Genomic DNA, 23,062 nt, shown 5'->3' on the forward strand with positions numbered 1-23,062 from the left:
TTGCAATGGATGCAAAAAGTAAGGAAAACTGTTCTTTGGATATGTGCAAAACAGCGAAAATTTAAGGAAGCAGAAGATGGCAAGATGGAAAAAGTGGTCCAACCTGTCAAACGCCAAACCATTGGGAGGGGAAGTGAAAAGAGAAATGAAGATCAAAAAGAAAGAGTGAAAACAAAAGCAGCAATGATGATGAATGGCTTGAAGGCTGAATCCCATGAAGAACAGCTAAAGAAACTATATCTAGCCAAATAAGAGAGGGAGATAAGAATATTCTTCCAATACTTGAAGGACTATTTTCAGGAAAGAGGGTATGGATTTATTTCTCATAATTCCTTAAGTGCAGGACAAAACCCCAAAACATAGATTTTAGGAAAATCCAAAATGGAAATAAAGAAAGAGGAATTTCCTCAACATTAGAGCTATTAAGCAGTGGCATAGCAGTGACATAATCATGGGTGCGCTATCATTGGAGATTTTCAAGCAAACATTGAGCATTTGTTTTAGATGATATCAGGATTCATGTCCTGGAAATGACTGGACTTGAAGAACTCCAAGATCCATTTCAACATTATGATTCTATGAATTAATTCCCAAGTAGAGACACACATACACACTTGAGAACAACACTTCTATTTTTCACTAATAGTTTTAGAACTTCAAGCTGTTATATTTTCTCTCACTGTTCTTCTCTATAGGAGCAAGTCTAGCTAAGTAGTTTGTGCCTTAAACATGATCCTCATAAGGACATTTCTGTTTGTTATTTTGTATATTAAAGCTAAAACATGAACCAAATATATTGAAAATTAAAGCTAGAATTTCTCATAAATACCTCTGATAAAAGTTGAAGATTCCAGAGGAGTTCTTTATCTAACTCTTCATCATGTAAGACATCATCATCTAAATATGAAATATATTATTCCTCAATGTTACTATGATGCAGCATGCGTAGGTAATAACAAATTTACAATTCTGAAGAGTCTTATTTAGGCTACTCGTGATACAAGCTTTGCTATGAAATGTTTTTATGATTTAATTAGAAAATGCAAAAATAATATAAATGTATAAACACATTATATGCTCATAGGATTCTTGTTATAGGATGACAAACACATAAAATATCTCTGTTTTACTTGTTTCTTATACCTATATCTACATTGTTTACAAACATTTTTTTCAATTGTTTCCCATTTTGATTTCTGAGAAATCTTATTATTTAAGCAAAAAACATACAAGGAGTTTAGGTGAGATATATGGTTGCTTACAAATGTTTGCAGATAGCTTTGTGCGATTCTCACCAGCAGGTTAGCCCTTCAAATTCATATGTGAAGTGAACATTCTTCAATTGTTACAAGTAATAAACATATGAATAGCTTATTACTTTATATTGCACATTGTCTTTAAAATAATGCTCATTGATATATTTCACTCCTCCTAGATCAGGGGTGTCAAACTGCCGGCCCACAGGCTGGATGTGTCACGCAGAAGCTGCGCCCACCCCATTGCCGGCAATGGCAAAACAGTCCCAATACGTTGCATGATGTCACGTGACGTCTGGCTAGATGGATCACAGGAGCTCTCCTGTTCTTTTCCAACATGTGTCATGAAAGAGTAGAAATTTTTAAATCAGAAAATAAGGGCTATTTTACCCATTAATTTCTTGCAAGATGGTAAATGATTCCAATTGTGAAGAAAAAGGAAACTGTTTAAGGCAAGAACAGCACAACAGACAAGTTTGTCCTTTTGAGCCCATTTATGATTGTTTCAAAATCAGCATTCAGGTCTTAAACATAATCTCTCTTAACATTCTCTTAATTTCAAAAGACAAGGATGCACTTTGTGCCTTCAGTTGCACGTAGTATACCTAGCCTGTTGCACTGATGTATTATATTAATGTAATATAATGGTGAAAATTGGGAATAGGGATACTACTTAATCATTGAATTAGTAACTGAATGATCTTGTGCCAATCTCTTCTCTTATCCTAATCCATCAAAGTTACTGTGGTATAGTAGTTAGCATGGTGAAATAGGACCAGATTCAAATACATATTGATACATGGAAATTTATTTAGTGGTTTCCAACCAATCTCCATCTCTTGAGAATAAAAACTCTGTCTATTATATATCAGAATATTGTATACACTATCTTTAGCTGTTGGAAGAACATGCTCAGAATGCTAAAAGCTACTTTCAGTTCTATAAATTTTCTTCCAAAAAACTTCTGGGCCTTTGGTAGAATAGCCGGATTGATGCGGTTTGGAGGAAGAGTAGTAAATTCTAGAATTCCGCAAAATATTCCTTCTCCAGACTAGAATATTTTGCACATAAATACAAATAAAATATTTCAAATTTTCAACAGGCAGTATACTCCTACATATATAAACAAATTACAACATTACATCATTGAAACTTACTAAGAGTAAGATGTGTTATAACACTGCAACAATGGGGTACAAAAAGCTTCAAAGACTTCTCTGGACAGCACTGAAATATCAGAAAGAACCAAATAATACCTTATTTTGACAAAATAATGAACATTGCACAGCAAACATACATAACATATCTTTTCTACTAATGGCCTTGATTCAGCAAAGGAAAAAATACTAAGAACTAAATAAAGAATATTCTATCTGTGCGGGAGAGGGAGAGAGCTGATGAACTGGCAAAACATTCTAGTCTCAACAAAACAGAGACGTTATTGTTAGATTTTAACTAAGAAGGGAGAGAAGAAGAAAAATAAAGTCTTACTTTCACTGCAGCTCGGCACATATCAGCCACCATTCGACCAGACACTCTTGTCTCAAAAATATTTGAGACAGCAAAATTGAAAACCTTCTCCAAGGCAACCTATACAAAAACAGAAAGAAAATGTGTGCAATGACCAAACCTAAAATATTGAGCCACGGGCAAATTATGAATCCTAATTTAAAGGATATAAATTATGATATTAAACCAGGATTCATCAATACTGCTAATTACATTATTCCTATCTTAGGTTTATGCATGGCTATCACAAGGAAAACATGTTAGAAAAGATAGCATTTAACCATTTTTAAACCAGTGATAGGTAAACATTTTTGGCATGAATTCTATCGGTCATACCCAAGGAACCAGGAAGTACCATTCTGAGACACAGGCAACTCTATGAAAAGAATCATTATGAGGATGAGCTTGAAGAACAAGTTGAGACAGCTACTATTGTATTGCCCTCTATATTGCACAGTGGTATCCAGGCCCAAACTGCTGAAATTTCACCACTGAATTGGTTGTAGATTTTGTTAGGATAAAGAGGGACTTCAACTTGCTTCTTCAGTCCAGGTCATAATGGGCCTAGCAGACTACAAGGCCACGTGTTAGATCATTTTTTTTCCTATTGGAACAACTGTGATATGATCTGAGAGTAAGGGACATTAGCATTAATCCCTTGTCATAATCAAATCTGTCATGACCCTATTCAGTCTTTAGAATAAGGTGGCGGCTTCAACTATTTGTCATGATGGCCTCTTCTTATCTGCTGATCAGAAGGTACTCTTTAATATATTGAAACAGCAAAAGAAACACCTGGAACAATGCTGGCAGACTGTGAAGTGCAAATATAACCAAACATTTGGTACAATGCCAATACAATTCTACATTTATCTGTGGATAGTCAACTTTATTTAAGATGTTCTTGTAGGGAAGAATGAGATGGAAGATCAATGATGAGGCTGTTAACATATATTTGTAAAACATCTGAGGGATAAAATCATTCATCTTTATATAGAATTGAACATTGGATACAGGCTGGGGAAATCCAACAGAAATGACAGAGATTTGTGAGGCTATCCAGGTTCAACCTGATACTGCTAGATCCCTCAGAGGATTTGATACTATTCATCATGATATACTAGATGATTTCCAAGGATTGGGGATTGTTATGTACATTGACAAGAACTGATATTAATTGCAGTTGCACATAAACCATCTAGAAACCAAGTTATAAAAAAGTGATAACAATAGCACTTAGACCTATATACCACTTCATAGTGCTTTACAGCCCTCTCTAAGTGGTTTACAGAATTAGCATATTGCCCCCAATAATCTGAGTCCTCATTTCACCAATTTCAGAAGGATGGAAGGCTGAGTCAACCTTGAGCCAGTCAGAATCTAATACTGATTTAGCTGCATTCTAACCTCTGTGCCACCATGGCTCCAATCTAGTTTGTGGCCTATGAACCAGTCAGGTGTGAGGCAACAATTTAAAGGAACCTACTAAGCATCTATTTTCCTGGATTCAGGCTGACTCTGTCCTATCCTTTACTATTTACATCCATTTTTCAAAATATTATGCAGCACATTATATTACTGCATTAATGGACAGGCTAAGATGAAAAAGGATTGGCTTTGAACTGTGCTATTTTCTATAGCAGAACATAGGCATCGGTTACATTTTAATTAGCTGTTTACAGAGGAACAAAAAATACTATACATCAAACTAAGCTTATGGGAAAACAGAGAAAATATATTTTACTACTAAACTTTGCCAACTTGCAATCTATATTGAGAAGCAACAATTACACTTGATACAGATAGTCCTTGGTTAACAGTAATAATTAAAACCATGAACTCCATCACTAAGCCATGCGATCTTATAGTGTGATGGCATGTGACTACATGACTTATGACAGCAGTTTCAGAATCCATCATTAGATGAATTCTGCAAAGTCATCAGGCACAAATGGCATGTAATCACCATGTGTGTCTTCCTGCTGGCTTCCCCAATTCTACGCTTGTTGGAGGCCGGCAGTGAAGGTTGAAAATCATATGACTACAGAAAGTTGCAACATTATAACTGCAAGCCAGTTGGCAAGAGACCAAATTAGGATCACGTGGTCACAGGGATGGGTTCTATTTAAGACTACTGTGTGTGTGTGTGTGTGTGTATATATATATATATATATATATATATATATATATATATATATGGATTCTTGGTTTTTCGGGTTTTTCCCCGCGTAGAATTAAAGGTGTAGGCGCAACGTTTCGACGGAATCCCATCCGTCATCATCAGGCTTCTGCTTCCTTCTTCTGGGAGAAGCATGTGGCTCTTGCACTTTAAACCCCTCCAAACCACACAATAAGCAAACTGACACCCACTATAAAAACATGGCACCACCACAAACACGAAGCCGAACAAAAGCAGCACAACTCACCAGCTCAGTTCTGGAGCTGGCAGCTGAGACCAGCCCATCCACTCAGAACACACCCCCACCCAATCAGAACACACCCACCATTCAAAACACACTCCCACCCAATCAGAACACACTTGGTCCCCTACCCAATCAGAGCACACCTCCACAGAACACACCCCCTCTGGCAGTTTAAAAAAGAGGAACAAAGAGCAAGAGCCACATGCTTCTCCCAGAAGAAGGAAGCAGAAGCCTGATGATGACGGATGGGATTCCGTCGAAACGTTGCGCCTACACCTTTAATTCTACGCGGGGAAAAACCCGAAAAACCAAGGATCCACATACAGGCACCCGCGAAAACCTCAGAATATATATATATATATATATATATATATATATATATATATATATATATATATATATATATATATATATATATATATATATATATATATATATATATATATATATATATATATATATATATATATATATATATAAAAGTTCTACCACTGGTCCAGATATAGATTTTCCATTACAAAAGTTAAATGGGCTAGTACTGATTGCAAAAAACAATCCATGTGCATAGCTTTGTGTTCTGCAGGAGATTTTAGCCTTAGTACCAAGTCAGCTATGCTATTTTCCAACTCAGTTCTAAATCTGGGACAACCTTCACAGATTCTGACAAAACTAAAGGTAAAAACTCCTTTTTACTGACATTGGTGACTATACAGATACAGTCACATTATCTTGTTGGCAAAAAAAAAAGAAAAGAAAAGAAAAAGGAAATTGTTTACAACTGTCTTCTTCCAGAAATTTTCCTTCCCAGTCTAGCCTACAGCTTTAAGATCTGGCAATCTCCCATCTAAATATTAATCTTACTGATTTTTTCAAGATCAGTCAATGTTGGCTTAGAGACATTTTAAAACAAAACAAAATAAAAGAAAGAAATCTATTAGGCATGCCCAGGTCTTTGGGTTTAACTGAAAAAGTTCTTTGAATCCCAGATCACTATACTTATTTTCACTGTGCAATTTATCTATCTATTTATTTATTTATTTATTTATTTATTTATTAATTAATTAAATTTTTATACCGCCCTTCTCCCGAAGGACTCAGGGCGGTGTACAGGGCAATAAATATTAAAAACGAAATACAAAAGTTAAAAAACAATTAAATATTATGCCCAATATAAACAGTAATTAAAAACCATATTAAAACCCCAACCCTCAACCCATCAGACCAGGCCGGATTGCTCAAATAAATAAGTTTTTAGATCCCACCAGAAGGAGCGAAGGTCGGGGGCTATCCGGAGCTCGACCGGCAAGCTGTTCCACAGGTCTGGCGTACCCACAGAGAACGCCCTCCCCCTAGGGGCCACCAATCAACATTCTTTGATCGGAGGCACCCTGAGGAGGCCCTGTCTGTGGGAGCGCACTGGACGGAGGGAAGTTGACGCCGGCCGCAGGTGTTGCCATAGGTAATCCGGACCCATGCCATGTAGGGCTTTGTAAGTCATTACCAACACCTTGAATCTCATCCGGAGGACAACCGGCAGCCAATGCAGCTCGCGGAGCAGAGGTGTAACATGGGAGTATCGGGAGACTCCCAACACAACTTGCGCGGCTGCATTCTGCACCAGTTGGAGCCTCCGAGTGGTCTTCAAGGGCAGCCCCATGTATAGAGCATTACAGTAGTCCAGACGAGAGGTCACGAGCGCATGAGTGACTGTACGCAAGGCATCCTGGTCCAGATAGGGCCGCAACTGGCGCACCAGGCGAACCTGGGCAAAGGCCTCCCTAGTCACAGCTCCAATATGCTCTTCTAAAGAGAGCTGTGAGTCTAGGAGGACCCCCAAGTTGCGCACCCTATCTACGGGGTGTAATAACTCACCCCCCATGGCAAGAGATGGAGTAATCTGAATTTCCCGGGATGCCGGCACGAACATCCACGAATGCAGCTTAAATTATATTTATTAAATTATATTTATTTGGTCAAATTCCAAACAAGAAGATTAAAATTGGAATTAAAGATTAAAGATTAATCTTTAATTAATCTTTAATTAAAATTGGAATTAAAAGAGTTTCAGAAGCTTTGGGTTTATGGAAATTAAGATAGAAAGCAAACAATATGACTTTTATATTCGCTCCCCTTGATGAAAAATACCTTAAATATCTCTTTTGAGCACTGTGTGAGGATTGTGTTAAATGTAGAAGATAGTCCTAATTCCACTAAGCTCTCTAAATGAGTCATCTTTTCTGTTTCAGTCTCCTCTCTTGTTTGCTCCAATGTGCTGCTTTCTATAAGTCCAAAACATCTATACACAAAAACAAAGGTCAAGTAACAGAATTAGTAAAACAAGAAACCAGTGCAAGCTATTTTATTGTTTGTATGGGCTGAAGTAAAATATTATTTTTTTAATGCTATAAAATTTGCATATGTTCCCTCAATCATTTCTGGCAACAAATTTTGGAAGACCAGAAAAAATTCATTTCTTTAAATTTTCTTTACCGACTCGTAAGCATAGGGACTTGAGGTCTAATAAAAAGTTTGCGAGCTCTTTATTTATTCAATATTTATCATCTTCATCATTATTTTTATTTCATAGACTGAAATTAGTGTTTTAAGTGATTTTCAATCCTCCCACAAAAATTCAAGAAAACAAAATAAATTAGTCAGACTATAAAACTGCACAGAGGAGAAATTGCTTCATTCTTAAGATGTTTAAACACCTCAAATGTGGCCTTTTATATCATAAAGGTGTGAGAGAGGGAAATTAATTGTATTTGGCCATTACAAATAAAATAAAACAGCCACATGACTATCATTAGATGCTCTAATAAAAAATACTGTTGCATATAAACTTTGTTGCAAAGGTATCAAACTACTTATCCACCTCTGTATCAACTTTTGACTCTTATATTTAAATTTTTCCGTCAGAATAGCTTTCAAACTAGAAATATAGATTAGTATGAAACACAAAACTGCAGTGTGCAAGCCATTACATAGGGTTGTCACATCACCAGCATGCTCTGCTTCCCATTACTACTTGCCTGTCCATAAACTGCAGTACAAAATCTTCAAATTCAGCAGTAGCAGAGCACAGTTCTCTCTCTATCTACAATTTCAAATATAAGAAAAGTTTTTTTTTCTACTGCATGTAAATCATGATGTAATTTCCAAATTTTATTTAATTCTTGACACAATTCCTGTATTATTTAAAACATACAAATCTCAGTTTCTGTAAATATTCAAAAAACCAAGGTCAAAATCAAAGGAACATGAATAAAAGCAAAGCAAATTACTAAATTAGTAAATTTAGACAATATAGTTTGTTTCCTTCTAAACTGAAAACCTTAATTTTATAGTTACAAAGTACAAACAGCAAAATATATGTTTTAATATTCTTTTACATTCTAGATACTAATATCAGTACTTGAACATTTTCATAAGCAGTTTAATTTAGCAAATAACTTTTAAACTGATACCTCTGTGAGATCATTTCTCTCTTGTAGCATTGACGAACAATCCACCAAAGGCACCAGAGTAGAAAATGTTGCAAAAAACTGGAATGTGATCTAATAAGCATGCAAAAAAGTTTTAATGTGCAGTAAGTATACATTTTAATATGAAAAGGAACATAAATCACTTCAAATATCTGAAACATTGTATGACAAATCTCTATACATAGGGAAAACTCATATTTCCACATCTCAGGTACCCAGATTACACCTAGTATAAAACTCAACTGTGTTTAGTTTCTACTATTCATATTTCCATACACACTACAGCAGAGGTTGTCAACCTCTTTCGGGGAACAGAATTTTGAGAAAAAATTATGCTTTCATTATCTGACAGCTGTTGGAAGAAGAGAGTCCCCATTCGGAAAGCATTTGTCACGACAGGCATAGCTTGTTATAAATACACATTTTCCAGAAGGCAAACAAACTGGCAGGGGTTTTTTAAGACCACAAGATGTAGGGCAAAGGTGATATCTAAACAATTCTGAACCCATGGTTTTATGTCCCATTGTTTATTCCTATCTATAGGCAAACTGTGACCTGGGAACCGAATATAAAACAAGAGAAGGGATTTGTATTCTAACTGCTAACCATGAATCCACCTTAACAAAGCTTAAATCCAATGAACAGCTCACCAGGCAAAAGATCCCATAGCTAAACATACTAACACTGAAAACCAAAACACATTCACAGCAGGGGGAGGGACAGGGGGCTTCCCTACAATCTCTGCAAGTCACTAGAGTCCTGCACAGATGCAGCTGGGCATACATCAAAATGCTGAAATTTTTAGCCATACAAAATGTTTTAATTGTATCGAAACATTTTTCCCATATAAGGTCCACAGTTATTATTGAAAATAAAAATTCTACTTTATTTTGCAGCATGTCATAGTTTAAAAATGATTTTAAACATCAGCGGTAGCAAAGAAGCCAGACGGTGCTAAGGGAAATGTAAATTCAAGGTGCTGGTTATCACCTATAAAGCCCTACATGGCCTGGGTCCGGGGTATTTGAGGGAACACCTGCTGCCGGCATCAAACGCCCTTCGCCCAGTGCGCTCCCACAGGGAGCTCAGGGTTCCGCCGGTGAGAGATCGCCGGCGGGTGACACCCAGGGATAGGGCCTTCTCAGTGGGAGCGCCTGCCCTCTGGAACCAGCTGCCGGTGGAGCTGAGGACTGCTCCCGACCTCCGATCATTCCGCCAGGGCCTGAAGACCTGGCTCTTCGAGCTCTCTGGCCCAGGCTGAGGAGAAATTTTTAATTGGGGTTTTAAGTGTACAAGGTCAATTTAATATTTTTTAATTTGGTTTTTAACTTTTGTATGGTGGATTTTTTAATTCCCTGTAAACCGCCCTGAGTCCTCAGGGAAAGGGCGGTATATAAATGTAACTAACTAAATAAATAAAATAAATAAATAAATTACGCTGAGCAAACTCATTCTCAACTATGATTTAGCACAAAGCACAGAAACTGGAAAAGACCATGGTTAGCTTATGTCTTATTTGCTCCTCCTGTTGTACGTTCTACCCCTGCAAATGAAAGGAGGAAGAAATAGGGGCAGCCAAATAGACACTCAAAAAATAAGCAGTGGCTGAAATACGAAAGAAAGAAATTCATGGAAAACTGTAGTCATGTCTTAGGTGACATAAGAGAGATCTGACTGCAACATAACACCCTGTGAAATTATTACACTCAACATGCATTTGCTAAAATCATAATTATTACACTCACCATACATTTGCTAAAATCATTTGGATCCACACCAGGCAATGCTCTCATCAACAGAGGCAACATATGTGTTGGACCTTCAGGAAATGACTTGCCCCCAGATACCAGGCTACGAGCTACACCAATTACACAACTTAATGTAGCTGTGAGCTGATGAGGTTCTGTTAATGTCTCTAGTGCAGGATATGTTCTATGAAAAAAAAATATATAAGATTTTTACCAGTTCTAATGTTTTACTTGCAATTGCTAATAAGATAAGCCAGGCATGGGCTACATTCAGGCCGCTCCAAACCATTTTTCTAACTTTTCCAGTTTTAATATTACATTACTCTGCTTGAAGAAATTCTAACCAATAGTATGTTTTGATGACTCAGCTTTAGGAAATCTAAGAAAAACCCAGAATAAGATAGGATTTCAAATACATTTTCTACTATGCAACATTAAGAAACAACAACATGAAATTAGCTTGTAGGTCTCTTAACTTCTGCTGACTCAACAAGCTTTGTGGGATATGTGGAAGACTCCATTCTAAAAAAAGGGAGCAGTTGAAGAAGGAATTTCAGGAGTTTTAAAATATAAAATGGGTCTTTTAAGGACCTGCAAAAGAAACCCATTTTTCTTTAACATGTCCATTTCAAAAAGGACCCAAAATGTTTGACCATATGCATTCTTGAGGAACTCTAGGGAGCAGAGAAGATATGCTGTCAAAGCTACATTTTTTCCACCTCTTAAATGATATTTGCTCTTGTTTAAACCAATAAAAATGGAAGGGTAGAAGTTTAAAAAATGAGGGATTTTATAGCTAAACCTTGATCTTGTCACAAGTTCTTAAACTGTGTTCTGTTAGAAATGGCAGCATGAATATTTTTAAAAAAATAAACTCATAAAATAAGTAGTAAAAGATTGTGGTGTAAACTAAAGCATACAACTCATACAAACATGCAGAGGCACAAACAATAAATCTAGATTCTCTTGTCATTCTGAGTGTTAAAATTACCCCAAAAAAGACAATGATTTAAAACAGATAATTTTGAGGTATTTGGACTTCAACTCCCAGAATTCCACGGCTAATACGGCCATGATTAAGAGTTTTGGAAACTGAAATCCATACACTGGGGAAATACTGGTTTAAGGTTTGGAAAAATGCTGACTTAGAATAACATTTCCCGGTTATGTAAAGTAGATAAACTTTTTCTGGCTTTTAGATAGTACTCACTTTTCAAGTACTGGTGGGATTACCAATTCAGGACGCATTAGTGCAAGATTCTGTAGAGCTTGGGCTGCCTCTAAACTTCCAGTTTTGCTAAACATTGCCAGCAGGACAGGTTGTATAATGCATTCTACAAATTCTGTTATGTCCTGATCAGTAAGCTTATGGCTATCAGGCACAGGATTTAGCCAGCTCATCTTCTTATAGCGCTCACGATGCAGTCTTCTGACTATATTACTGGGTAGACGCTGAAGTAGCTTCATTAACTTATTCTACCAGAGAAAGGCAACAAAATTCATTCCAAGTAATTAGAAGCAAGGAAAAGAGCCAAAACTATTTTGATTTTTACATTCTGTAAATCTAGACCCTTATTCAGCAGTCAGCTATGTCTGTCTGTTTTGAAAATATTTTATGCATTGGGCAGAATGGGAGATGGACCAGAACCTTTAGTAAAGAGTTTGGATTTGATGTCAGGGAGGTTGTGGGCATAGTAGTATCCTTCTGATAACACAGCAGAACAACAATATTCTTCCATTCTTTTCTTGGTGCTATCTTATGGTAGATAGTTATCTCCAGGGAGAAGCAGTTTGCTTTCTCTTCCTTCCTCAGTCCAGTGATACCTATTGTCCACATCCCGAAACTCATTCATTAAATAAAATTCATCTACTGACAGCAACAGCAATTCTGAATGGAAGCTAAGCAGGTGTTTAGTTCTGGCAACTAGGTTCCAGGAATCTAATAGTTCTGGTTTCAATACAATTGAAAGATATCAGAATACAGAAGTTTAATCCAGTTTAATACTACAGAGGGTGATGTATAGTTTTGAATCGTTTTCCACTAAAAAACAATGGGAGAGCTCATTAGGATGAATAACAGATGAACAAACTGGCAGGCAGGCAGTGGTGCTACTAAATGGAGGGAAAGGCAGAGCTGATGCTTTGCTGCATTTTGAAGTAATTTTATTTTACATATTCCCTACTTCAATCTTGGCATTATGACAAGCAGATTGGTATTAAGCATCAAGGCAGTTCCAATCCCTATCTAAAAGCAGAACAACTATGTACTTGATCCACAGATGATCTCTCTGAGCCTAGATGGCATCAGTAGCTGAAGCAGTATGACAACTTTGAGTGCAGGAACTACTCTTGTATCTTGAACTTTTATGAATGATGCATCTCATGAAAAGACTAGCCTTTTGTTTTCTTTCCCTGTACCTTACTACTATTTACTTATATAAATTCCAAGGCAATTTTTGTAGAAAAGAAAATACATTTAACTCACTTATTTTTTTATTTTTTAAACAATTTCATTAATTTATCACCAACTAAAAATTCACTTAAATGGACACTGTACAGATTTTGAATTTTTTTTTAAAAAAAATTTGGATCAGGCATAATGCTATTCAGTTTTTAATACAGTTCACAGCACCAGAAAGAAGCCATAAGGCAGGGGTGTCAAACTGCTGGCCCGTGGGCCGGACGCATCATCCAGAAGCCGCACCCACCCATTGCCGGCAATGGCAAAATGGTCCCGATACATTGCGCAACGTCACGTGATGTTGCAAGTTTCACATGTCTGCCATAAGTTAATTCCTTTCAATTTGCTATTGTTTTTTTTTTAAATCCCATTTATATCCCGCCCTTCTCCAAAGACTCAGGGCGGCTTACAAGCTTAGCAGTAGCCTTCATTCTATGTATATGCCTGCTTATTAGGGCTTTCACACACACCCCAAGCGGCATTATTACAAAGTCAGCTTATTGCCCCCAACAATCTGGGTCCTCATTTTACCTACCTCGGAAGGATGGAAGGCTGAGTCAACCTTGAGCCTGGTGGGATGCGAACCTGCACTAATTGCAGGCAGCTGGTGTTACTTATGGAGGCATTAGCCCACTGCTCCACCAAGGCTCCTTGTCTATATAGATCTACTATGCTTGGTTCATACATGATTCAAGGTACTGGTAATGGTGTTCAAGGCCCTACATGGCATGGGTCCAGAGTACCTTAGGGAGCACCTGCTGCCGGCATCAACTTCCCTCCGCCCTGTGCGTTCTCACAGAGAGGGCCTCCTCAGGGTGCCACCGATCAGAGAATGTCGTTTGGTGGCCCCCAGGGGGAGGTCCTTCTCTGTGGGCGCCCTGGAATTATGGAATCGGTTGCTGGTTGAGCTCCAGATGGCGCCCGACCTCCGCTCCTTCCGACGCAATCTGAAAACGTATTTATTTGAACAAGCCGGCTTGGCCTGATGGGGGATGGGTTGGGTTTTTTATTGTTCTTAATATTTGTATTTATTGTTTTTACCTTGGGCATTATGTTTAATTCCTTTTAACTTTTGTATTTTTGTATTTTATACATTTGCCCTGTTCACCGCCCTGAGTCCTTCGGGAGAAGGGCGGTATATAAATAAAATTATTATTATTATTATTATTATTATTATTATTATTATTATTATTATTATTATTATTATTATTATTATTATTATTTTGAGCTATAGTGAAAGGAAAGCCTGATTAGGACTGTTCAATATTGCTAATAATGATACTTCAGGCTCAGTAAACAACTGTATTGTATCTTCATTAGCCTTTCACATGGTTAATATACTTATATATTCTCATCTAGCTCTTATTACCCATTACACAAGGGGTAATAGAATTGAACTCTGATTTTGATAACTATAACATTCTTTATAAATTAAATTTCTGACATTTCTGGTCCTTTCATCTTTGATATAGCTCATATCTGGAAATAGAATACTACTGTGACAACACCTCTTTCTCACTTCCAACCTTTAATATTTATATTTTCCCTGTTTAATTTTATAAAAACAGGTACAAATCCTTGTCCTAACTGCCCCAGCTTCTACACCCCATCTTTTTTATAGTTCTGCATCCATTTCTAGATTATAACGTCTCTGGAAAAGCAAATGAGTTAACTCTATTTCCTATAAGCATTATATATACTGTTGGTACTACAGAGGAGAAAGAGTTGCTGCTGATCTTATGTTTGAAAAATCATATTTTGCATACATATTTGTTGAAATTAGTGCCTGAAGAAAATGGGTTTGAGAAAATTCTATACCAACACAATGTTTAAAGTCTTGATATCAAGCTTTAAAGAGAATATAGATATATCCTTACCAACCAGCGACCATTATTTGAGGGATGATAGAAAGATGCAATACTTTGGAATAATCCAGCCAAATGCTTTTGTACAAGCTTGCTTGGTCCGCCCTATCAAAAAACAGAGTTAACAAAGCTATTTAATACAATTTCAAACCTGTAGCGCAATTTTAAATTTAGTTTTAGTGGGCCCACCTTTTTCAAAGTTATGGCCTCCTTATTCTAATATGTAGAAATATGTGAAGCATGATATTCTACTCCAGAAAGGCAAAGTTGTAATTTAAGCTAATTGTAAAATAGCTATCACAAGGTATCATAGCCTCTACAATGTAATATAATGCATGTAATTTTTCATGTTAATCAGTTCCTAGAAATCAGTGATTGTTCTCTTTCACTGACAATTAAAATATACCACTTTAGGGTCTGTGATAATGCACCATTTATTTCTCTGTAAATCACAGTTAGATTTACTGTGAAAATATTTCCTTACAATTGAGAAGAGGTATTCTCTCTCCTACACATTCCAGAAGCAGGCTAGAAAGTCCTCTGATATCAGTTCCTACAGTTCCTTTTGTAATTTTTGAAGGACAAGCCAGATGAAAAGTTCAGAGAAGCAAAATTTAAGGAGATGTAAATATGAGAGAAGGTTGAATAATGACATCTTCTCTGATAAGTATGTTTCCTCCTTTTCTTTTTTATTGCTTGGGTGGGCTGTTGGTAGAATAATAGAACAGAATAATAACTTTTATTGTCACTTTGAATGTACACTAATTGGCATACATTAAAATGAATTTTGTTGCATTCAGCTCCCAAAGGGTCCTGTTCTCACTGCAGGAAAAAGATTTTTACAATAGATACAATGTATAGATACACCTTTCTTACTGATTGCCTCATTCAGTGACTGTTTAAATTTACAATGAACTTGAAAAAGTAACTTTAAAACCAATGCCAGAATATACAACTTTTGCACTTTCCCTCAGTCATGTGATTGCCATTACAGGAAGCCCTCACTTAATTGGGACCATCAACTCTGCCTTAAACAAAGCTTCGCTAAGTGGGAAATCACATGACAGCAACTGTGTTTTCTGGCTGAAAAGAGACAAGACTGCTCAGTTTTCCACCTTTTGCTTTTATTTATTTGTAAAATAAATAAAATTTATTTGTAAATTGTATAGGCCGGCCATCTTACCTCAAGGCCTTACCTTGATTGCCCTTCTAACCACTTCTGAGGAATGCTCAAGTGCCTGACTATTGTCTTGTACATATCAATAGCAATGCAACTACCTACGGCAACTAGACTGTGAGACATGGGTACACTATTTAAATGGCTTAGGAAATTCCTCTATCTCTAATCTACCCTCTGGCGGGACGAGGGGGGGGGGAAGAAAAAAAAAAAGCAAGGAACTTCTGTAGGCAATCTTTCCTTTGCCCAATCCTTTCCCTCTATAAGTATGATCACATTCCTATGTGTAGAAGAACAAACAGCTTACTGTCTTGCAATCCCCTTTACTCCAATCTCTCTGTTCTGTAAGGGTGGTGAGGGAGAAAAAAATACAGGTTGGGCACAAGATAACATGTACTGTCTATAATGGTAATCATGTGACCAAGGGATGCTGTGAAAGTCATAAATGGGCTGTAAAGTTATTTTGTCAGCATTATCATAACTTTGAACAGTTACTGAACAAATAGTTGATAAGTGAAGACAACCTCTATTTTGTAAATACTATACATATGCAGATAAGGGGATAAAGGCTGTGGCCTCATAATTATCTACAACAGAAAACAACAGCCACATAACTAAGAAGCTGAAATTCAATTATCCAATAATATTTAACCAACAAGTTGTTAATCAGAATAAACAATTTACTCCATGTACTACTAAAATATAGCCTATATGTGTTAAGGTGTGCTGACCATTTCTTCTAATGTTTTCTTTTGAAAACTGAAGGGACAGAGACATTCTCTCATTTGTCCTGGAGGTCTTTACTGTCCTGGCTGTCCTGAGGACATATGCTTCCTATAAAGCAGTTATTGCTATTTTGTGTACAGTAGAAAGACAGTGGCTAATATTGTAATTCAGGTTTTTTTAAAGGAAATTATCCATCTGAGCTCTTGGTTATTTTCATGAATCTGATGCTCATTAAAGTAGTAGTTAATTTAAGAGTCAAATAAGTTGACTTATTTACATATCTACATAACTATACAGCTTACTCAATGTCCTTTGGAAAAAGAAAAAAGATACTACCATCATAGCTGTGATCCACATAACTGCATGCCCTATGTCATAAGCATTTGTTAGGAATCGTGGAACCATCATCTGATTGCTTCCAACTGGAAGATTCAAACTACGCAGTATTCTAGTAAATATCTGCAGAAAAGGAATTGGGAAATTAAATAACTAAGCTGTATCATGAATATTTGAATTTTGTTATAAAATTAACCAGAATATTGGAACCCTCCAAGTTTAAAACCCTATCTCCAAAATAAACAAAACTCGATTAAAGGAGATGGCATTGCTGCTGGCGCAGAACTAATGGGAAACTCTTCAAATTAAATTTATATGGTAGAAAACTGAAATTTCTGCTTTAGCAATCTATATTGAGATGTCTCTCTGTTCATGCACATTTGCTATTGCACAGTAGCCACTTTCACATCTTGACAAATTGTTGGCAGGCAGATATGCATGCCAAAAGCATCGGGAAAGTATCTACATAACTTTCTGAAGAAATTCAATTAGCCCACTGGATATTTTCTTTTAAATGAATCAAATATTCAGTATTGCAAAATCAATTTCTGCTCTGGACACTAAATCTGATGACCCAGCTCTCAACATTTCTGGTTAAAGAGAGAAGTTAATCATAGTCCCAATGAATTTTAAAACTGTAACAAAATGTTGTAATTAAGGCATGATTTAGTTTCAATTCACAGAAATTAAATTACAAAATATGACAGATGCCATGGCTGCTAAAAATTATAAAAATAATAGATCACTGTTTTCCCCATTACTATCACATTCTTGCAACTGGAAACCACATTAATTCTTCAAAGGTTTTATTCTTTATAGCAAAAAACAGAAATCCCAGCAAATATCATGATGGTAGTTTAAAATTTAAGACCCCAGTGTGATAACATTTGTTTACCATACTTTAAAAGGAATAGATCAGTAGAAATTTACACACTTGCTTATGTTTTTTTTCCTTTTATATAAACAAAAATCCTTAAAATATAGTTAAGACTTAAACACAGTTAAGAGAAGTCTAATAGGTAGGGCAAGACAGAGAATAAAAACAATTCTGCCCTCCTAATAAAAAGTTCAAGATTAATCACAAAAAATATAAATTACAGCTTTCCAACAATGTTGACAAGATAAATGATTTTAAATGTAATAAATACACTTAGGATAGGGTACACAATTTTTATCTTCTGAACTAAAATAATGAGAGACAGAGAGACAGAAACAGAATGAATTAAAACTGCATGTTTTGTCAACAGAGAAATCACTTGGCAGATCTTCTTGTTAATATTCGTAGTATTTTCATATTAAATATTACCTTTGGAATATAAGGATCCCAGTTGATATAGCCTATGTTATCAGTCGCCAAACGTGCAAAAAGATTGACTAGATGCTAGAAAGAAAAAAGCACAGACCACATTTTCATGATACAACATCAACTTTCAGTATAGTATTAAGGTTTATTCCTGTTTTATTCCTATAGCTTTCTCAAGAAGTAGGAACACATTTCAGAATATTCGTCATGAACCGTGGGATCATAAAGTAGCTGAAAAGTTGCAAAGCAATGACCATAATAAAATTACTTTAATAGCAACAAAAATTGCAAGGGGTGTTTGAACAATGAACAGATGCAGAGCAGTAACACTAAAACTTCACAAGTAAACAGTACAGTTAATCAAATAAGTATTTTTCATGTTTTATACAAGCTTATAAAAAGTAAGGTGGGTATCTGAACAAGAGATATTCCCATTAAATTGGCAAACTGGTTTCCTTCAGAGAAGAAATGGGACTGAAAAAAACAATAGTCCCAGATAATCATTCAGAGACTGAAAAAGGTAGCAGGCAGGAAGTGAGTTAATATATATATTATAAAAGGAATAATTATAATATGAAAAGGAAGGCCTTTTGGTTAATTGGCAACTAAAGTAGTAGATCCTGGGACAGTATAATATGGTAAAGACAATGAACATGTGGCTTTCCAGGTGTTGCTGAATCCTGACTGAAGCTGTGGGGAGCTACCATTCTGCAACATCAAGAATGCCACAGATTTCTCACAAAAACTAAAAAATATAGAACCAGAAAGTAATAACAATGAATTCTCTTCACAGATTTCTCCCAGACAAATTTGCAATAGACAAATTTCAATTAGGCCTTGGTTAGAGTTCTATACTGCACTGCTAAATACCTACTAGTTATCCCATTATTAAAGGAAAAACCAGATTCACCAAGGCCAAGGTTTACAAAGACCTAGGATACAAACAGAGAAGCAGTATGAGAAAGAAGAAATTCTCTTCCTCCTGTCAACCGGCAGGTGACATGTAGGTGGTTTCTGGCAATGATTAATATTTCTCTGCAAGAAGGGGTAGCGACACAATCTTTCAAGGCACGATTATTTCTAATACAATTATCTATATATCATCTTTCTAGTAAAAGCAAGTGGGAAAATAGGTGGGGTACGTTACTTACCCCTTCCCATTGTGGAAGATTTTGAACTGAAACCCAAAGGCCTAGAAATTCATCAAGCCAGAGCCTGCAAGACAATAAAATCCCACCAACAGAATTTTAATATGCTAAAACAATTTGTTTCCAATATCTAATAATACATACTTAGTACATTATAGATTTCAAAACCAATGTGTGTGTGGGTGTGACATATATCTTATTGCAATAACCCTATATTCTATGAAAGTGATTTTATTATGCATAATGAAGAAAAATGCTCAAAATTAGCCACACAGACTAGACTTCCTCCAACTGACAAGTCTCCAGTCATACTGCTGGTTATAGAATTTGGGAAAGGAAATGATCTTTACAGTACAAACTTTTAATAGTAATTTTATTAAAAATTATAATTAAAAATAAAAATAGAAACTAAAAAAAGAAATTAGAAAATAGAAGGTGCAAAAAAGAAAAACAGAATAGAAAAAATAGTAAAGAAAAAGAAAAGAAATATATAGAGAGAAATGATTTCACCCTTTATTACAAGTGTAATCAAATTTAGGAACCTATCACCTTGTCTTAAAATAAAACAAATGATCTCTTCTTCCTTTATCCCATCTCTTACTTCATATATATATATAAATAAAATGCAATATTGCAGGCTGACTGAAGTTCCAAAGGTACTTCAATCTTAAAGGTGCAATTTAAAAAAGTAAAGCTCTGAAGTGATTAAAAAGATGAGGTTTGTCAAACCTTGAGTACATGAAAGTACATTTATGGCTGAGAGCATGATGGCACCCACAACTCACAGCTGAAGTAGTGGCTGCAAAACATCGATTTCTGCAAGCTACACATAAAAATCAGGTGTTCAAGCACCTTTGGGCAATATTTCTTCCAGAGACATTTTTGGTAGTCTGGATCTCACACCCAGCTGCCTTTTCAACCATGATATTCCCACAATTTGCAGAGCAGAGAAAAATCTAGATGTTAGTTTGCATTGCCTCATCAGACTCATCCCAAACTTTTCTTGGGCAATTGTCATACAGTCCAGTCCAGTCTCTGTAAGCAAACTTTACTAACAAAAATAAAGTTGTAGGGACTTTTGGAAATTCTCAGTATTTGGTGAAGAATATAGTGCCAAAACTTTGGAACTTTTTTCCATTTATTTAGAAAACACATCAAAGTAAGTAAGCTACTGTTGATTTCACCATATTGTTTAGCTAAGATTATTTATTAGTAAACAAGGCATGATAACTTTTGTTCCAACTCTTTCTCAAGACATTTGCAACTTGAGATTAACAGGGCATTGCAACATAATTTGTCTGTACTCAAGATTGCAGCCTAAATTTCCTCCAATTGCTTTTTCGAGTTATGTTAACCTACATGGCTGTTTCTAACACCTGACCTATATCCTACTTTTTTATTATTATTATTTGTATACCGCCCTTCTCCCGAAGGACTCAGGGCGGTGAACAGGGCAATACATGTTAAAAAACAAGAATACAAAAGTTAAAAGAGATTAAACAAGATGCCCAAAAGTATAACAATAAGTTAAAATACATAAAAAGCAATAAAACCCAAACCCATCACCCATCAGGCCAGGCCGGCTTGTTCGAACAGGTAGGTCTTTAGATTGCGCCGGAAGGAGCGAAGGTCGGGCGCCATCCGGAGCTCAACCGGAAGATGGTTCCATAAATCCGGCGCGCCCACAGAGAACGCCCTCCCCCTGGGGGCCACCAGTCGATATTCTTTGACCGGTGGCACCCTGAGGAGGCCCTCTCTGTGGGAGCGCACTGGGCGGAGGGAAGTTGATGCCGGCCGCAGGTGCTCCCTGAGGTATTCCAGACCCATGCCGTGAAGGGCTTTGTAGGTCATTACCAGCTTTAAGAACAGGATTTTATTATATTTGGTATAACAAATTAATAAAGTTTCAGAATTTCTAGCAACAGAATTTCATCAAGAACTGAATTAAGCAACAATATTGATAGAATGATACTGCTATTCACTGAATAAATGATTTTAACTGAAAAACAAACCAACTAGACTACTGATCTAGAGAAACAATTTTTAGGCAAACTGGTAAAATCTTGTCCCTTAAAATTTAGCATTCAAAACAAAAGTATCAAGGTAGTACAACAGTAATTATTACATGTGATAGTAAAGCTCAAGTTCACAAATATCAGCTTTAAATAAAATAGAAAATCATATCAAAATGCTGCAAACTAGTAAGATCAACTTACTTAAAACCTTTATGATGGCACTCTGGAGGAAGAGTGGTAGGTAGAAAAAGTTCAAAATACGTGATAGCTTTTTGCATGGTAACATCAAAAGGGCACATTAATGGCCGCCATTCATCTAACATCTCTGCTGTGGCACTTTCTGGGAAATAACTAACAAGAAGAATTTTTGCATCAACATATATTACTTACTTGTAAGTAATCCCTATCAATAAATCTGAGATACAATTCATTAAGAAACAATAATAAAACATAATATTCTAAAAAAGTACAAACTAAACATGTTTCTGAGACCAAAGATCTACTAGCTAGATATTTACAGCATTGAAATAAAATCACTGCAGTTGCCAGCTTTGTCTCATACAGTAGAGGATTTATTTCATAATTAGACTTCTATATCTAAGAGAATCCTCCTTCAATAAGTTTTTAAGAAGAGACTGGACAACCAGTTGTCTGAAATGGTAAATTTCCTGCCTGAGCAGGGGGTTGGACTAGAAGTCCTCCCAAGTCCCTTCCAACTTTATTATTGTTGTTGTTGTTGAAAATATTTGTAGCTCAGAGTTGAAATGAGTCCTTGGTGCTCTCTAGGCCTGGTTTTCTTTCAGTCATTTCAGTGATAATGTTATCTAGCTTGGATAATAAAACATCTTCAAGAAAATAACTAAGCTCAGAGAGAACCAAGGTCCCCCATTTCAATCCTGAGCTACAAATATTCTCTTTTATAGATCTGTTACAATTAAATGAGAAAAAAAAAGTCCCATTCCTTGTTCTCTGAGCAGTTTTCTAAAATAAAATCTAAAGCATTGTATAGTTTGGAACTCTTAATTTCTTAATAGAAACTTTCTCATTGTCTTTTGCATAATCCTTTGAAATCCTTTGAAATAAAGTTTAAAAAGTACATAAAAATTGAAAATGGTTGTACTTACAGTCGACAATTTTTCACAAGAGTCTTCAAAACACTTTCTACTGAGCTAAAAGAAAAGCAAAAAAGGAAAAAACGTAAATAAATTATATTACCCTATTTTTATAAGAAGAATATAATGATATAATTATGCAAAGCCTAAGAGGATATTGATTCAGTTTCCCATTACCTATGTACATGCAGCTGTTAATTTTACTTAAAGATACAGACTTAGTTATAAGTATTATAGTTGATTTTTAACTTTGTTTCTATTTCCCCTAGAGTACTGCTTCGGCCACATAAGGGTTCATGCTTTTCCTTGTATCTCAAACACTCCACTCAGTTTATTTCAGTTTTTAAAAACAAAAAGTCACATAACAGTAAATTAGGTTGAAAAATATAATTGAGTAAACTGCATCACACATGCAAACTTATTTGCCAATTATTTTCCCTGTCAATATGTTTTGAGATGCTACATGTTTTTAAAACCCGTATCTTATTATGTACAAAG

General features: G+C 35.9%; 1 protein-coding gene across 2 annotated transcripts in view; it reads right to left on the reverse strand.

Moving 5' to 3' along the window:
* Nucleotides 1–23,062, reverse strand: part of PSME4 (proteasome activator subunit 4) — a 95,336-nt gene that overhangs the window by 53,061 nt on the left and 19,213 nt on the right. For both annotated transcript variants that reach the window (XM_083373172.1, XM_083373171.1), the window contains 14 exons: nt 22,577–22,621; nt 21,654–21,803; nt 19,441–19,504; nt 18,293–18,367; nt 16,987–17,109; nt 14,760–14,852; nt 11,632–11,897; nt 10,419–10,605; nt 8,656–8,745; nt 8,221–8,285; nt 7,334–7,484; nt 2,748–2,846; nt 2,414–2,483; nt 830–897 (listed from right to left, as the gene is read on the reverse strand). In XM_083373172.1, coding sequence (XP_083229298.1) covers nt 830–897; nt 2,414–2,483; nt 2,748–2,846; nt 7,334–7,484; nt 8,221–8,285; nt 8,656–8,745; nt 10,419–10,605; nt 11,632–11,897; nt 14,760–14,852; nt 16,987–17,109; nt 18,293–18,367; nt 19,441–19,504; nt 21,654–21,803; nt 22,577–22,621 — 1,546 coding nt within the window. The remainder of the gene's footprint in view (nt 1–829; nt 898–2,413; nt 2,484–2,747; nt 2,847–7,333; nt 7,485–8,220; nt 8,286–8,655; nt 8,746–10,418; nt 10,606–11,631; nt 11,898–14,759; nt 14,853–16,986; nt 17,110–18,292; nt 18,368–19,440; nt 19,505–21,653; nt 21,804–22,576; nt 22,622–23,062) is intronic.

This window comes from Vipera ursinii, assembly GCF_947247035.1.
Source record: "Vipera ursinii genome assembly, chromosome: 1".
NCBI lineage: Eukaryota > Metazoa > Chordata > Lepidosauria > Squamata > Viperidae > Vipera > Vipera ursinii.